Source organism: Halictus rubicundus, chromosome 8 (assembly GCF_050948215.1).
Source record: "Halictus rubicundus isolate RS-2024b chromosome 8, iyHalRubi1_principal, whole genome shotgun sequence".
NCBI lineage: Eukaryota > Metazoa > Arthropoda > Insecta > Hymenoptera > Halictidae > Halictus > Halictus rubicundus.
In genome coordinates, this window is record NC_135156.1 from 4816835 (window position 1) to 4835712 (window position 18878).

Genomic DNA, 18878 nt, shown 5'->3' on the forward strand with positions numbered 1-18878 from the left:
AGATTTCCGTGGATCCAGGTTAACAAACCAGCCGGGGAACGATCGGATCTTTTATCGGCATAGCGATCGCGCGATTCCCGGCCGAAGTCTTGTCACGCTTGTCGTCTTCTCGACACACCTATCGGCTTGTGCACGGTGTATAGTGTATAGGTGTACGCGTGCACACGGGACGGGGCAGCACAGCATACAGACGTACGGGACCGGCGCTACATAATCGATATCTCGGCGTGGCCAAATGCCTTCTAACACCGGTTATTGATTTGCAACTCCACCTCTGGCCGGCGTGTACGCGCATAACGCCGGCATAATAAACCAGCTCTAACATCCGTGCCGGCGTTAATGTCGATCCAAGAAAGATAACACCACCCGGTTGACCTTGCCACTCGAACACATCCTGGACAAATCGCGTCCCGGTGATCCATAAACCGGAGGAAACCGAGGACGAGTGTTCGGATAACGGAGCGGGTACGATACACGTCGAACGAGTTTTCCACGACCGGAGAGCCGCGTCGATCATTTCCAATGTGAAAACCCAAGTGAAAGCTGATTCGTTTCTCCTCGAACGTTTAGGGAACTCGCGGCTTCAACCCCTTGCGCTTCGATTTCCTTCGCACGTACGAAACGGAAAAAGAATATTATTGCTCTCACCGGCAGAGGAGAATGGACATTTGAGCCGTTTATTTTGAAAGTGGCCTAAGTCCATTTTGTCTGTTATTTTGTTCTGCCCGTAATTACGTGTACAACTTCAAGTTAGCTGGCATAAACAACATTTGCGGTTAAGTATATTCAGAGCGTATACGATAATTTTGGACACATAAGTTTTCGCAGTTGGTGCAATAATTAAAACCATCACTTTGAAGGTGGCCTAAGTCCAATCGATTGTTGATAATGTCCGAAGGACATTAAAGCATTTTAAATTATGTCGAATGGACTTGGGCTCTTTCGAATTTTATAACGAATCTGGTTGTTAACTTTGAAAGTGGCTTGACTCCATTTTTGGTAAGAAAACACATATTATCCACTTAATAATTACTATTATTTTAATAGGAACTGTAAATTTAACGCTTTTAGATACACTTGAGCAGTATGACACATTGCGATCCTATACGTATATTTTTAATTTTATTGAAACACGAACCCTTAAATATCTCAATTTAAGTATAAGTGGCTTAGGCCACTTTCAAAATGAACGGCTCATTTATTTATATCGAATTTATTTTATTATTAATCCTCCGTCTGCTACCTTATTTTATCGACGCCATCCGCGTTCTAGGTCGTTTAAAAATTTTTTTTAAAATTCCGGAATACGTACCGAAGTCCCTGTCAAATATGCAATCGTCGGAACGTTAAATGTTTAAGGAATTAATGAGACAAAAATATTGGAGAGAAAGAAATTCAAGAATCGCAGGCGGAGGGTCACCTTGAGTTTCTTTCCAAGAGATCGCATTAACAATGGGGTATTCAGCTTCTAGAAAAATAATGTGTTATTAGGTAACAGTGAAGTACAAACAGTACGACCTAACAAATTTATTTTAGCCGGAAACTTTTGCGCGACCTTTGGAACGGTTATTCAATGTCAGTTGTGAAAATTATGAACTATGATAGATAAGACAGACGATGTACCGACACGTCGAAGGGAAATGATAATTGTTGAACGAGGAGAATCGATTCATGCGGAAAACGTCGAAAAGCGAAGGAAAAGGGAGTAATCGGTCGCCTACACGTGTAAAACGAAACGACGACGCAAGGACGATACAGATAACGATAGCGTGTAACGGACAAGTCTGGGCCCGTGTAAAACGGCGTTGTTACATCATCTAGCCCCGCGCAAGCAACAGACTACCAAGTAAATAATTAACCGGGGCAAAATCGCGCGACCCGTTGATTAATTAACCCGCTCCGTCGCGTCGGCCGGACCCGGACCCCCGTTAACGATTTCGAGCGTCGCGTTCCGTTCGCGATGCGGTTAAGAAGCGGTGTTTCCACGGCGCGGTTTCTCTATTCGAGCATCCGCGACTATGGCATTCGGTGCCTCAGATCTTCCCGAGTCCCTGGCAATTTTTCGACTATCCTCTTCTTGGATTCCAGGATCCGAACAGTAGAAAGATTTCAATTTTCAAAAATTGTTAGAGAAAGAATAAAATTCTCCAGTGACTCCTGCAATCGTCTCGCAATCGACGCAGACAATTTTTCTTTCGCGTCCGCAGTCCGCTCGTGACGCGTTCCGATAAGCGAGGTTCCAGCCCGCGCGGTACCATTTGGCTCGTGGTCGGAGCAGTACGTCGCTCTGACGTCGCTCGGACGTCGAGGCGCGAGTCGTTTCTTCCATTCTGGACGTGGCTCGCGACACGACGGTCTTAACGTTAATTGTCAGTGACGCACGGACGTGACGAAACCCCGGTCCATCTAATTATGAGGCGCGGGTAGAGGCCAGAACCCGGTGAAAGGCGCGCGGCTACGGCTACGGCTAAAAATCCGCAATCCGCATCGTCGCGACGCTAAATAAGTCCTGGCCAGAAGGACTCGCTCGTTACTCAACCAACGCCGCGAATTATACCGTAGGAATGCGACTAGAGAGACTACGCGACTCGCGCCTCTTATCGTTTAGTCATCGATTCGCCGCCGAGCGCTGACGAGAGAGCGAGCGAGAGAGAGAGAGAGAGAGAGAGAGAGAGAGAGAGAGCCTCGCACACCACCGGTTACAAACAAAAATCAATCGACCCCCGTTGCTGGCGCAGTCAAGATTCGGGACACCTCGACTTTGAAGCGGCAGCATTTTTTACCGTGCCTAACCCAGATTCTCCCGCGATCGCTTTCGAAACTAGCCTACCGCCACCTTCTTTCGGCGATTTGTCGGTGTGCACTGCAACAAATTACGATTTCTTCGCCGATGACTGCTTCGTGAAAGATGACAATCGGAGTGCTTAACACTAAACCTACCACGCGCGGACAAATGACCGTTTTTGGAATTTCGTTTTAGAATGTCTTGTATACAACGTTACTGTATCGCCATGTAACTTGTCGACTTGAATGTGCTGAAATTGCATAAATGTAAATAAAACTTTTCTAAATGGAAACAAATATTTTGTTTACTATCCAATTGGCTAAAATCTCTTTCTATATTAAGATACATATTTTTTTATGGTAGGATTAGGTATACATGAAATGTCGGTAGGTTTAGTGTTAAACTTCATCAAGGATCTTTCCGTTTAACGAAATCAAGGTGACCTTGAGACCTACGAAACGGCCTCATGCACACAAAAAATGTTTGCATCACAATATTTCCCCCTCTGCACCATACAACTTTTGTACACATCATTTTTTCATATTCTTACAAGTAACGGAAATATCGAAGATGCGCAAACCTGCGTGGAACACCCTGTATACAGGGTCCCCCCGTTAAGTTATGTGACCATTTTTTAGGTATTTCCGATAGTGCAATTAAAAAATGTTTTAGACGAAAGCTTGTCAGTACTTGACGAGCTACATGTCCGCATATTCTGAAATTAAAAAAAAATGCTTTTTACGTAAAGAAGTAAAGGTCACCTTGACTTTTTTAAATGGCACCACATGTTTTGGACATCATAGAATTCAACAGTGTATTGTACTATGACCTTGAAATGACCTCAAACTCGAAAATTTTGTGCTCGAGTTAATTCGAGCGTGCTAAACAGGCCAAACTGTGCACACTCGAGATAATTCGAGCGGCGTTGTATTTTATGCTGCTATAATTTTTCACACTCGAATATAATCGAGAATTGCAAATAACAATGTGAAAGCAAAGAAAAAAAATCGTTTTATTGATATTTATCGTTTACATGGGATTGTAAGCTATAACACTTATTTATTCAAGAATAAAATATAGCCTTTCTTCATGGAACAAAAGCGCAGTATATCAAAAATTGATTTTTTTTAACGGTTTTAAAAAAAAAAAACTGTGCGTTAAGGGGTTAATGAAAAATTATTTCTTACAAAACAAAGCAAGTTACATTAGATATTCGAGGATATCTTAATAACAAGTTTAGAAATCGTCGGATAGGAACGTGTTACGTTTGAGGATATCTGCAATCCGTTGTGTACGACACAAAAGTGACTAATGTTCAAGAACTTCGAAATCGCATAACAACTGCATGCAATAACATAAACCGAGACGCCCTAATTGTGGCGACCATGAAAAGTCGAATATAAAGAGCGGAGCTCTGTATCGTAGAAGGTGTCTCGCAGTTCGAACATCTAACGTAACTTGCGTTGTTTTGTAAGAAATAATTTTTCATTAAAGTTACGTTAGCACAAAGTTTTCGAGTTTGTTGTCACTTCAAGGTCATAGTACAATACACTGTTGAATTCGTCTCGACGTCAGCAACAATCCTATGACGTCCAAAACATGTGTTGCCATTTAAAAAAGTCAAGGTGACCTTTACTGTTTTACGTAAAAATATGCGGACATGTAACCCGCCAAGTACTGACAAACTGTCGTCTAAAACATTTTTTAATTGCACTATCGGAAATGCCTGAAAAATGGTGACATAGCTTAACGGGGGGACCCTGTATACGATTAGGATTCCAATCGTTTGTCCGGGCAGAAGTCCGGTCCCATAGGGGCCGGTTAAGAAGGGAGTCCTACCGTATACGTAGCGATTAGAGAATACTTGGTCGAAATGGAAGTGGGGCGGTCGGGGTCCTTCGCTCGTAAGGGTGAAACGACCGACAGACAGGGATCAGCGGGTCGGTGCGAGTTTTGAAACGCAACCGTGACACCGTTCCGCGCGGACCTTGTCCGTGAATCGGAGTTAGACAGGGCCCGTGACCCCATCCTACGCACCTGTGCGGTGCCCCGGGAGCGATACGATCGCGATCATCGGCGAAGTTTTACGACGGGACACGAGGGCGCGATCGATAATCCACGGTGGGGGCCCGTCTCCTCGTCTCTGCTCCGCTCGGCTCCGCTCCGCGCCAAGCCGTTACGGTATCTGTCGTACTCCGGCTCGAAAATTAAAGATCCGGCCGTCACGCGGGCAAAAACGTTGTCGCGACAGCGACCAGCAACCTTTGCGACGAATATTTTTCATCGCCGCCGGATATATTCCCGGTTTTCGCGGGGTTCGCTCCTCCCCGTTCGAATTTCCCGCCTTCCTCGAAAGGACTTCGACGTACGAACTCCTCTCGGTTAACACGTTGACTGCCGCGTTAACGACGACAATTCTACACATTTCCCCGTCACCACCGATCTTTGAAACATTCTGAAAAATAAATTGTTGCAATTTATTTGTGAAACAAAGAGACAGAAATAATCTACTGTCGTTTAGTGGGCACATTCGATCGCTTTTGTTTCGAGCGCCTATACAAAGTGATACATTGTACCTATGCTCTCCGCGTCATGGCACCCTCAACTCTCGCTTGTTTCTTGGATCGTCGTCCGTTTCTTCCAGAACGATCCTCACTCTCGTCGAGTCTCCCGAATAGTAAAGTTATTTAGAATAAATTCTATTTCGTTATTCATTGATAATACAGTGTGGTTTTACTGTATAATCATATTCCAATATAAATGTACAGTTTTAAGAATTTTTCTGGCTCGAATGCTATTCAAACCATCCGTATCTCCCAGAAATGGAATTATTTTTGTCTAGATTTAGATAGTAGCAAACGTAGTTAGGATCTGCTAAATGCAGGATCGTTGGGAGAGTATTCTCCGCATCGTGTGCCCTAACATTTTAATTTATGTTTCATTCAATCTATTACTTTGATTTTATGGAATTTTCAAACCAAGTTTGACGGTACTTTTGTAATTTATTTCCTCAATTAACGGTCTTCGGCAAAACCGAGCGACAGAAAAATTAAATCTGGTTTTCGAAAACCCGGGTGATTTGAATCTCTGCGAAGCGAAACATGGTCGGAGGACGCGAGGGGCGCAGCCGCGAGATTTTCGTTCGAATTTCTTCGTTTCGGCGACAGAAGGCGATACTCGCGACGTTGTGCTGCACCGGCGCTCGTTCCGCGCTTTTCGTTTGTTTCCTTGCCGCCCGGTTCTTTTTTTTTGTTTCCTTTAATTTCTGAACCGGGTAGTTTCCTTTCGCTTAAAAGGACCGTGCACCGGCGCGATGATCAAAAGGGGAGAACACGAGGACAAAAAGGAGAGAAGCCGGCTCTCCGAGCGACGAAACACACGGCTTGCTAAAGGAGTCAAAGAATTTTTCGCGGGCAACACCGACCCCGGTTTGTTTTCCAGCTCGCATTGTGCTCGTCGCCGTTCGTTACGGGTGGCAATTATCTGCTGGCTAGCCTTGCCCCGTTAGGTTTTACCGCTTTTAACACCTTCAGGAGCACCGGGACAAGGAAAATCCTAAACACAATTTCGAGAAAATCGACAAACGAAACGGCCGATTTTGGAGCGGAAGTTCTACGCAATTTCGAATATTGAGTTAACGCTAGAGACGAATGAACGCCGCCAAATATGTACAGTGCAGATTAGTAAGAAAATTCGCCAAAAATATTCTAACCCATTCCTAGGTCCGATTTCTTGTTTTGGGCTTTTGAGAAAACTGAACCAATTCTGAGGTACTTGTAGTCTCTAACTTAATGTACAAGTGGTATTGCAGCCAAATGTTTAAACCTTTTCACGATAAAAAAATAAATTCAACAGAAAATGACGAAAATACTGAATATATTATTTAAACAAATGATTTTTCCTACACTACTAAATTACTCACTCGAGAACACAGAATTTCCAACCCCCAGCTAGACACTTTTCATCCCTTCGGCGACGGCCGAACTGCGGATTTTAAGCATTTATGATAAAAATGGCACAAATACTAAACTTTGAAGACGTTCGAAGAATGTTTGCAGTTTATTACAGTTACCTTTACTAAGAAATACTGTCTCTTACAACAGGACCATATTTATGTTGCATACAGATCCGCAGTCCCATAAAAATTGATAAGTGTCTACTTTTTTTGGGAGAACCATCTCTCGTACTAGATTAAATAAATTTCGTTGAAATTGGCTTGCGCGAATCGAACGTGTTCCGCTGTTAGTTACGTGTCTCAGGGTTAAATATGAGATTGATGCTTCGTTTCGGTGCACGGTCCAATTGATTCTTTTTTCGTTGGAAGCCGATCGGGAAGGTTCTCGATGGAGCAGACTGGAACGCGACGTGTAACAGAGCGGGCTGGGCCATTGAACGGGCAACGTTTGATTCGAGGCATTTACAGGTCATCCCTAACCACCCCCGAAGGGACGAAGTTTCGGGCCGCCTCGACCGATCGATCAGTCGGCCCTGTTTAGCCCCCCCACCCCTGAACAACGTTCAAATCTCCTCGACAGTGTTCGCCAAAGGATTCGACTTACGTCGACGAACTAGACGCGCGTTGATCGATTCTTCACGCCCCGGTCGATTCGCCCAACGACGCCATAAACGCGAATCTACGCTTGTTCCCTTTGGATGCGTGTACATCGTAGATGAATCATCCGGGACGTACATCCAAAGTGAAAAGCCTAAATTCGCCTTTATCGTCGACTAATCAACCCCCCGCGCTACGATTTATTTTATGGTTGCGATGATTAGAATTTCCTTGTCGTCCACAACTTCCTGGAGGAAAAAGAAAATCTATATTTATTATATGTCTCGTAACCCAGACCTTCTAGACATTTCTTTCTCTTAAAAACAACAGTGCTTCTAAATTCTTTAACCCTTAAATAAAATGTAATAGAAAAGCCCAAATTCGCCTTTATCGTCGCCTAATCAACCCCCCGCGCTACGATTTATTTTCTGGTTGCGATGATTAGAATTTCCTTGTCGTCCACAACTTCCTGGAGGAAAAAGAAAATCTATATTTATTATATGTCTCGTAACCCAGACCTTCTAGACATTTCTTTCTCTTAAAAACAACAGTGCTTCTAAATTCTTTAACCCTTAAATAAAATGTAATCGAAAAGCCCAAATTCGCCTTTATCGTCGCCTAATCAACCCCCCGCGCTACGATTTATTTTATGGTTGCGATGATTAGAATTTCCTTGTCGTCCACAACTTCCTGGAGGAAAAGAAAATTTATATTTATTATATGTCTGCGTATTCTTCAATGGCTACTCCTAACCCAGACCTTATAGACATTTCTTTCTCTTAAAAACAATACAACAGTGCTTCGAAATTCTTTAACCCTTAAATAAAATGTAATCGATAATTTTGAAGCTTCAGTATTGAACATTGTTTGCACAAATTCTTATTTTGAGAGTGTAAACCGATCAAATAGTGAAAAAAGTTGTGTAATATTTTTCGCGAAGCACTAACTAAGGAATTGTTGAAAAAAATGCAGTAAATGGTTAACCAAGGATTAAACGCGTTTACTGGAGAGCGGTATAACCTGTAACGATTTACTTTCTTACTAATCACTTCGTCTGCGGGAAGCTTCCCGCGAGATTATCGGATGATTAGAGACCCGGTGGCAGGAAACAGGATACGGAAAAAGGGGAGAGTAGCTAGACAGTCGGCTCGGTTGTCCTCAGACAACACATAGTATCGCCGGGGCATCGGTTATCGGCCGAGAAGCTGTTAGAAAGATCCACTCGCTATTACACGCTGGATGGTTGTATACTAGCGCCGGTGCAAAGAGGATTTCCCGGGGCGAGGATTATTCAAATCCGGCTTGAAAGCCGTTTTCAATGGAGACACGCCGATACGCCGAGCCGAGTCGAGCCGAGCCGAGCCGTGTCACCGCTACCCTCGTTCCACGTGTCTTCTGCACCCCCGACTCTTCTAACGTAAGAACAACAGTCGAAAGGAGTCAAGGTCGCCGTTGTCGACACGCCGTTTCGCCTTTCGTCTTCCCTTTCGAACATGCCGCACCGCGCTGTCTTGCCGTCTCCGAGTTGTCGACTGCAAAAATCCCGACGCATTTATATTGTATGTATCCAAAATATTCGATTACTCAAGTCCCGAAATTATGAGTGTCGGGCAAACTTTTTGCGTCGAGCCCGAACCCGAGCTCGGTGCCGCTTGCCGATAGAAAAATAGCAAGGTCCGTTTACGGACGGGCCGAGCCCGCGCACGCATAACCAGCCTCGGAAATCATCGAGTTTAGTAGATCGGGGACGCGTATTTCCGCTCCTCTTGCGCGCGCCTACCATTTAACCTCGTTTCTTCCATATCTTCTGCCGCTCGAGTTCCCGCACCGCTCCACGCTGCTGCCATTGTTCGATCTTCTCCGGTGACCATGAATATGCAAAGTCGAAACTCTCGATCTTCTTCGCTCAAACTTCGCCGCGGTAACCCGTGAACGAGACGAGACGAGACGACCTGCAAACCTTCAAAATCGACATGCTTTCCTCCTTTCTGTCTCTCTCTCGCTCTTTCTTTCCTTCCGAAGTGTCTCTGATTCATTGGGTTCTTCATGGCCGGCCCAATAGTAGCAGCCAATTTATTCTGGTCTTCAAGGCCGTTTTGGCGTAAATATTTAGTAATTTTTTTCAGAAAAATTATAGAATCTTTCGCATTGGGATTTTGCACACAGATTTATCAGTATTTGGAGCACACGTGTGATTTTTTTCAAGTGAAAATAATCAAGATTACATCAGTCATATTTTAGGGAAACAAATTTTTATATGAAAAAATGTTTATCTCCAACAAAGTTCCGTCGTCTAACGGTAGCTGTGGTTTCGGGTGATTTCGGGGAATTGTTAAAAATTCATGAATTTGAAAAACGAAAAGGGATACGTTTCGCTACGTTTAGACTGCTTCGGGCAGACTGCGCGCCGGTAGATAAAGGTTGCGAGTCAGGACAAACGCAGAGCAGGGCTGTCGCAACGATTGATGCATCGATGCGCCGCATTAAATAAACTTCCCGACGCGTTTCCCTCCCACGCCCCGCGGCGATGCAGCAGGCAGCGACGAGTCTCAATTTTCCCGGAAGCTATGGCCGAATTTAAAAGTCAATTAACCGGCCGCCACTGTTACGCGATCGAAACCGCGCCGCGCCCAAATATTTGCAGCTAATTCCTCCCGCGCGCGCGTTTACCACCCTAATACTCGTCGACGAATGTAACCACTCGTTCGTTAATGCCGCTCGATAGAAAACGATTTGTAGACTATTAACGTTTCCGGCTAAACGTTCTCGCCGCGTGACGCCCGCTTGCTAGCTTGCTCGCTCGCTCGCTCGCGCGCGCGCGCGTGCTACTTCATCGTCGCACGCAATATTGTTCTCGATTCGAAACTCTCGCTGCGAGCTAGGGTTTTTTTCTCTCTAGTTCTACCGCCGCTGCCTCCTTTCACTTTTCTTTCCACCGAAACTTTCGGACTTTCTTCCGATGCCTTCTCGTTTGCATATCGAACGCGCATCCGAACAAATTCCTCGCCGCAGAGAAAAATTAGATTCGCCGTGCCAACTCTGCGCATAACAAGGTTTATTCTAGATGTCATTACTCGTATTTTTGCGTGCACTCCTCAGCAACGATTGCATAAAAGATTCAGCACTTCGGGTTAGGTACAAAGCGGTGTGCCGAAAGATTGAGTACGCGAATTTTCGGAGAGAAACGCGCCAGACGGAGGTCGTAATTTGCAAATTGAACGGTGACGCGCCGCGCGTGCGGTTTCGCGGAGAAAAAGGGCGGGAAATACGGTTCCGCCGCGTCGATTCGTCGAACAGTGGTATTAAGGGCACTGAGAAATCACAGTGAGAGCGATGGACGCGTCTCCGGAGGTTCGCGCGGTCAGAAAAAAGGACAGCGGAGTCGAAAGGCTGTTCCGGAAGGCAGCTGTTCGACGAAAAGGACGTTCGGACGACCAAGTGTCGCTTGTCACGGCTTGCCTTTCGCAACACTCTGCGCTCGATTATAATGTTCAGAGGGCACAAAGAGGACCTGGCCTTTTGTCGTTCGATTCTGCAACGCGTGTGCGATCACGCGACCGAGAAACGCTACGGGAGAAGTAGCGAGTGTCGATATCGCTGCGTACACCATATTGCCCGGCGAGTGAAATGAGAAAAAAAAAAGGAGAAAATTTGAGCGCGCCACTCGCAGGGAACCGTCACCGCAGTGCAGCAACCAGCGATTACGCAGTCGTCCCAATCGCGGAGAAACCCGCGCATAACGGAACTATTTGCACGTTCGAATATCCTTTTAATAGACTCCGTTGGTAGCAGACGTTCCGAATTATCGGAGCGAAGTTATTTTCATCTTTCTTCTTATTTCGAATTCATTCGTATGCACCTTGCGTCTCCTACGACGTCGTTCCTTCCGGTTCAAAATTTTCTACGAAGTCTAACATTATACTTCACGATTTATTTCAACGTATATTTTCACGTCTCGAATGTAGATCAATTTGTAATCGTACAAGAAAGTACGGCAAGAATATTTTTTGAACAAATGGGAACCAGGTATTTGGATGCTGACGCAAGGGTTAAACGCGCGGGAAAAAGAAATGGCGGTAAGATTGACGCCACGTAGGTTAGGTTCCATTCCACGCGCAAAATTTTATAATTCTAGTGCATGAAATCCGTTTCCGTTTGTACGGAGATTATCGTTGCAGGTTCAATAATTTCGATATCTTCGTCCCGCGGCTTTATTACTCCCGTTATGACCGATACGATTGCCCTTTGAGCAACTCTGCATGGTTTCTGTACGCTGCACGACAGAGCGTAGAGACATAAAAATATACTGTACGTGTGTACGTGCGCTCCTGCCTTTTGACAAACAAGAACGCAAATCCGAAACGATTTTTATCGATCTATAATTTTACTCGGCCGAGCAAAAGCCGCAGTTACAGGTGCGCGAATACTTTTTTCCCTAGCTGTACGTTCCACGATAGAGCGTCTTAGAATACCTAACCTGACCTAGAAACAACGGTCCGCGAGAAAGCGAATTCAAAGAGGGAAAGAGAAAAAGAAATCAAGTAACGTTCGACCAGCGATCGAGGCGCAAGGTGCACATGGCTAATTTATTAACACCCCGTATAGTCGAGCACCGAGCAGGAAAGCAATATGCCTGAAAGGGTCATCGAGTGTATCCGCTTCGACACAGGTTTCACCAGGTGTGCGCCGATATATGTAGCGTCGATACTGCCGTGTCCAGTACTGGGTGAAATATTATTTCAAATACCGTATATAACCTACTTCGGTTTCAATCTAACGCGCTCTTCTTATCCATCCGTTCGCAACAAATTTCTCGAATACATTATCTAATGATTGAAATCGGTATATCCGGCTACATCTTGAATCAACGTGTCACCGCGACGCAACTTTTGGCGGCAAATTTCATTGCGAAGAATATATAAATACAATAGTTGCAGCATCTCTACCCGAAATGTTGCCCAGCTCTGAACAACCGTAGAGATACGAAAATACGAGACAGGCGAGGAAGAAAAATTACGAAGGTCGTACACTCACCCTCGAGCAGGTGCCAGTCTTCGTCGAGCGATGCCAGTGCCTGTGCCTGATTAGCCTGTTGTTCGAAGTCGAGCATCTTGGCCCACGGTGTCTCTCCTCTATCTCTTTCCTCTTTCTCGCCTCTCCGTCTCTGCGCGCAGTGTGTCTTCTCTCGGGCACGGGCAACTATCTAGTCACTACACCTCGCACGACAAAAATGATCGCCACAGTTCTGCTGTCTCCTGGGTCCGTACAGTTTCGCCCGCACACCGGCGTGGCGAAAGGAATACACGGGATGATCGTGTTACGGTTTTGCGAGCGGTACACACCGCGGTGGAATCTCGCCGCGCGGAATCTTCTCGAGCGACAATTGAAAACTGGTGTGTATCAAAGACACGACTTTCCCCTCGTAGAAACGCTCGCTCGGATAATCTCGAACGTCCTTTCGTCACGAGAGAAAGAAAGAGTGGGTGGTGGGGGTAGGAGCGAGCGAATCGGATGGAGCGAGACCGGGCTTCGCTCTCTCTCTCTCTCTCTCTCTCTCTCTCTCTCTCTCCCTCCCTCTCTCTGCTTCTCTTTCCCGTTCGCGAGCGTCTCGCCGAACGAACTCTTTTTTTCGCCGTTTAAAACTCCGCTCTCTGTTTACATCGGAGTGTTTTCTGGTTGGTCACCGGTCCGGCCGGGAAACGGCGCAAGCGTCGCGCGCGCGGTCCTCTCTTCTCCTCTCGAAAGGCCTAATAAATGGCTGGGAGAAGATCAGGATATTTTGACGGTGTGCCCGACGGCCGGGTACGCGTGTTCCATTTATTTCAAAGGGGGGATGATGATGGTGCGTTCGCGCGGGTCTTCACGGAAGAAACCGTGTCTCTCTGGCAAGATTACGAGACGAGCAGGCTCGCCCGCGTGCATACGTGGCGGTACTCGAACCGCGACTGATTTCCCCTATCACTACGTGCTCAGCTGCCACCCACTACCCTCCCCCCACCAGGCCATCGACTGCCCCCACCTCCGCTCCGCCCCCCCCGCGGCCGCCTCCACGCAAGCTTGCTGGTTGCAAGCAACGGTAGAACGTCTGACCCTCCCCTCGGCGCCTATCCGCACCCCTTTCTCCCTATCCACACTTTCTCCGTCCCTGTCTTTCCTTCTGCCGCTCTCCATCTTTCTCTTTCTCTCCCTTTTGCCTCTCTGTCGCACACACTCTCTTTCTCGCTGCAAGTGTACAGGGTGCGGCGAAAGTTGTGGCGCAATCGAGAACAGGGTGATCCTACTCCGCAATAACAAGTGGAAAGTGTAAAATTAACTTCCTATTATACTTGGTTGGAAATGGGTCGAGCACGGAGCTGGTTTCGAAGAAGAAATGTTCCGAAGTGCCGACTATTAGATAGTAGATTATTTTGAAGGTGATTCTACTAGTCTAAATGGAGCGTGTGCCGGATTAAATTATGCATCCAACGTTTCGAGTAATAGGGTAGCCAAGGTATAAAGGTTGAGGTCAAGCTAGATCATCCGTGTAATTGTTCTGCACAATCTATTCTTTGTACGATCAACTCTGTGGCGCTTATTGTCAACGGATTTCTGCGCGACGTCGACGACCTACTGAACACGCAGCTTGAACGTACACCAGTGTCCGTAACGCTCGATATGAATCTATATTTACTGATATTTATACGGGGTGTCTAGCGACCGCCGTGCATCGAAGACAACTCGTTCGCTCGCTGATTTTTCTTCTCTTTATAACACGCAGCGCGAAACTTTGTACACGGACGTTTACCACTTCACAATAATTTCAATTGTACAGCTATGTACAATTGGTAATCGGTGGCTATGTAACATTGGTTTTCCAAGGAAAAAGACCGATAAGAATTCTGGAATAGATATTATTAAGACGATCAAGTGACAATGCAAGATTAATGAGAGCGACAAGTTCAAGGGCCGGATGCATAATTATATGTAGAAGATAAGATAGGACCCAATTTCAACGAGTACTTATTTATCCGTTTCATTTGCTTATTCTCAATCCCGGTACTAATTCCGAATATCCAGCCTTTTACGAAAAAGGTTTGCCGACCCCAGCACTAGCCGAGTCCGCGAAGGGTATTGGTCTCATCGGCGAGCGTGTGCGCGCCTCTCCCTCTCTCATTTCTCTCTCGTACTTTGTAGTCTGCGACCGTTAATGCAGAGAGAAGTTCGCGAGGCACTCGTGAATCCTCTTCCACTCTCTATTTCAGTTCCTCTCTCGGCCTCCGCGTTCCTTCCCGCTCTATTTCGATCGTCCGTCTCCCTCTAGCCGTGCTCGGTCCCGCTTCGTGCTCGGGCTCGGTCTCGGTCTCGCTTCTCGTTCCCACCGACACCGTTCCTCGTTCTCCGTCCTTCGTGAAAAGACTCCTATCCTCGTTCCCGTATTCTCCGGGTTATGGCTAGCCCGGGTTACCGGTAACCGGCCAGTAAACACAAAGTTATGCGTCTCCCGGTTCTAACCCGCTACTTTTCAGCGTGCTACCTGGGAAACGAGACAGATGCCGGAGATTCTGTCTTCTGGCCGATATTGCGCGCGGCTCGGAAACAGCTGCCGAAGCCGAACATTATCGTGGCCAATGACTCTTTCGCGGTTCAAACAGCGCGAACAACGCGCTCCACGATTTTCCGTGTAGACGAGGTATGCAGAAAAGATTCAACAAGTTTCGTGCGAGCGTTCGCGCAGGGATTCGATCGTTTCAAGTCCCGAAGCACAGTGGTGCTCGCTGTTGTTGAAAAGCAACCGGTCGACGCGACGGCGCGGCGGTGTACGTTCTCGAAAAAATTGGTGTTGACAAGGATATCGCGAAATCTGTGGCATCCGATCGTATTATCTCGCAAGCAGCTCGACTACTTTTATTAAAGGGTTAAGGTCGCGAGCGCAAGCCACGGCTCCTGGAACGCGTGTCGCGTGCTCCCTAGCATACGGCCCTGATGGCTCGCGCGCCTCGTCATTTGTCCTCGCGCCCCTCACCGCCCACCGCCGCCCACCATCGCACACAGGATACCGTCCGCCGCTCACCAAGCCACTCGATTTACTTCTCTCCCTACCCCCCCCCTTTCGCGCCGCTCTCCTCTCCTCTCTCTCTCACTCTCTCTTCCTCCGGCGAGCGCGTCGCGTGGCACTCTCTCCCTTCCACTCTCTCCTCCTCCCCACTGCTCCTCCTCTAGCCGTCTCTTTCTCCCTCGGATTCGTCCTTCCCTCTTCTCGGCTTATTCGATTACATTTCCTTCTCTCTCCGAAGAGACGCCGGAACTATCGGTCCGCTTCTGTTTTACATTGTTTCCTTCGACTGCGCATCTGCCGAACTTTGTATTTTCTTATTTCTTTTACGTATTCCCACATCTCCTCTTCGATCGCTGGTGGATCGCTTTCGAGTCGGATCTACTCGATCGTTCTCGCAACATCTGCGACGCCGATAACATAGTTCGATTAGAGTTTAATCGTGGTTGCTCGACGGTAAAAATCGACCGGGATTTGATACCGTGTAGAAAGGTCAGTGCCGCTCTCGAGAGGTGTTCTCTTATCGTGAATTCGACTCGAGACGCATCGAGAGACGCAGCGGGATTATTTTTTCTCGTGTTTTCGACCGAGCAGAGCGTCGCGTCAGGCTGGTTGCATTCGCGCCAGCACGGTCGACCGACCGGTCTGTCTTTTTCTATTTCGTTCTCCCGTGCTCGACCTCGAGAGGAATCGGCGTAAGGTTTCTCCCTCTTCGTCGCGCGTGCCACGATCCGCGCGTTCACGGATCGCCCGTCTCCCTCTTCTTCCCGGTAGTCCGCTCCTTCTCGCTCTAAAGTGTTTGTTCTTCATCGCAGATGCTCGCCAGTGCCGACAACCTCCCCCACCTGAACCAACTCGCGAGGATAATCGAGAGCCGACCTGACGAGCCTTCTACATTCTACCCGAAATCGTATTCCTATCTACGTATGGCCGACACGAATACCAAACCGTGTTTCACGCTAGAAACATATTCCTGAGTTCCATATAATTGTATAAAATATTTCAAGTCTGAAACGAGTCTGTCGGAAAAGTATTCGGGCATAGAGGACTCTCTAGATTGTGGAACGTTTTTCAAAGAGAGCGCACGCGTGTGTTCTTAATTCGATGTTCATTCAGGCGCAAAATTCTGGTTTAATGACGTCGGTGAAATATTTGCGCAGACTAATATTTTCAGGCATCCAATAAAGTTGCACGGCAGAGTTTCGGCTACCTGGTCGCTGCGGGAGTTTCGAGTTTCCTGTGAACAGGAAACCGTATCATTTAGCGTCACCATCCCACGAGTGAAAATGCATTAACTGGCAGTGGCGGGCAACATTACAGCAAAGTGAAACCCGTCGTCACGGTGTGGTCACGTTAAAGCGAGCCCACGTAAAATAGTGCAACAATCGCAGCCCCCGAACACTGTGATCCCACTAACGTCCCTTTCCGGCTTGTCCCTTATTCCCTCTGCGACCGACCCCTCGGCAGCTCCCGTCAGCCTTCCTGTTTATTAAACTCGGGTCTCGTGCTGAGCATTCTTGTAGTACAGTCACAGTTCCAACGAAACAGCCAGAACGCAAGGTCGTCTTACAAGATCACGCGCAATCGTTGCGTGTATCGCGACGCCTTGGTGTAACGTTGTAGCTCTACCTTACCGACCGAGCAAACTTTCCGTGCGCAAACGATCCACTATCTCCTAAAAACATTGCGAATACTACGCAACTGGCCTACACAGTCAGATTTCATAATACTGAACTACTCTGTTGTATCGCTAGAACGAGATACGGACTCGATGTAAACGTTACATTATATTAAAAACGGTTGAACTTAATACAGTCTGGCTCGGGCGTCCAGATAAAGATTTGTCCTTGAAACGGCGATGTTCCAGTTGTTTCGAGACGGCTTATGCGACGTGAATATGTATCCGTTGGAATTCCAGCGCTACGTCATTTTTAGCTGAGTTGTTGATTCTACATTTTCGACGTCACGCGAGACCAACGGAGTGGGACAAGAAATGGGAAACATTATTTCTTTGAACTTGATTACATCACGTAATCTTGTAACGCGACCGTGTAACCGATGAACAATAAGTAAGCCCCGCCGGACTTACGCAATGGTAAAAAAAAAATGTACACGACCGTCGCGCGTCGGAAGGTCGCCTTGCCGTTCGTTAGTCGCAAGAAAAGATTCTATCGAGTTATTTTTTTTTTGGAGACCGCGAGCCAATTTCGTAGTAATGAAATACGCAGCTGTCGCGTAACTCTTGTACAAATTTCAGGGTTCGAGAGTGAACACGGCATGAAAGCGGGGAATCAGTTTTCGCGGGACGTGTTTTTTCAACATTTTAACCTGTTGCTATTTTCGTGGCTTTCATCCGTGACCTATCGCAAGGACTTGGTCCGTGAAGCTGTGCGCCGCGACGCGTGCATCGGGCGAACTTTAAAATCTCGTGGGCGTTCTCGCGTAGGTTCGCGAGTAGGAACGAGTTTCCATGGTGATCGGTCGCTGTGACCATGATTTCGACGTGACGTCATGGGTTCGGAAAGGACATCCACGTGCTGCGTACGTGCGGCGTCCGTCAACGAGTTTCCTTCGTAACAATTTTTCACTGTTACGTCACGGGAAAAATGCACTCGACCTGGCGAAGCTGCCGAGTACGTATATCCCAGCCTCGGGGGGAAAAAGCTCGTGCATGCGTCATTCGGTATTCAAGAATCAGAAAACTCCGGCATGGTTAGGGGAACCCGAGGTGGACGACACTAACGCTATACGGCGCAAACAACAATTAACGTGGACCTACATAGAGCTAACCTATCTGCTAGGGCCTCTATAACCTGATCCCGAAGCGTATGCGAAACGTCAAGGGAACTAAATAAGTTGGTTGCTGGGCTGCAACGAGTACAGAGATATTTCAGAAGTTGAAAGCTAGTCTCGCGAAATCGTTCGACATCGGTTGTTAAAACATTTTTCGGCGTAGTTGGGCCGATACCGTATCGAAGCTGATAAGATAAGTTTACAGTATTTATGGATATTCATATAATCGTGCAAAGGACAGAGTCTCGACGCAAAGAACGTTTTACAGAGATAGATATACCGTGTATCTCTGCTTGTGCGGAATTCGTAGACTCGGGGAAATCACGTCGACTTCGCAAGCTAATTAAAACGAAGCAGCGAACAGTATCATTATTATCCCGTTTCACTGGCGAAGCATTTAAGCGAATACGTTCGAAGTTTATCTGAAAAGTATCGTAACTCAAGATTTATGTTACACGTAGTCTACGGAAGTAGGCCACGAACGTTGATACGGGTGACTGTAGATCGAATTTGAAGTGTCTGGAGAAATGCTAATCTACTTAAAGATACTTCTACATTAAATAATATTCTCCTTGCATCACGGCTCAATCCGCATTGAGAATGTCGTACGGCTCCAATTCTTTCGTGAATGAGAATGAAATATGTTTGACGGTGGCTTGCGTAAGGATGATTTGATACAAGTCAAAATAATAACATATTACGTAATTACGGCGTGT

The 18878-nt window shown here is 46.8% G+C and overlaps 1 protein-coding gene and 1 long non-coding RNA gene across 2 annotated transcripts in view; both read right to left on the bottom strand.

Annotated features, from left to right (window-relative positions):
- The window catches only part of LOC143356411 (uncharacterized), a 121950-nt gene extending 109443 nt beyond the window's left edge, over window positions 1-12507 (bottom strand). Inside the window, exon 1 of the mRNA XM_076792083.1 lies at window positions 12372-12507. Coding sequence (XP_076648198.1) covers window positions 12372-12447 — 76 coding nt within the window. The 5' untranslated portion in view covers window positions 12448-12507. The remainder of the gene's footprint in view (window positions 1-12371) is intronic.
- The window catches only part of LOC143356414 (uncharacterized), a 175316-nt gene that overhangs the window by 147878 nt on the left and 8560 nt on the right, over window positions 1-18878 (bottom strand). The gene's annotated exons all lie outside the window — the stretch shown is intronic.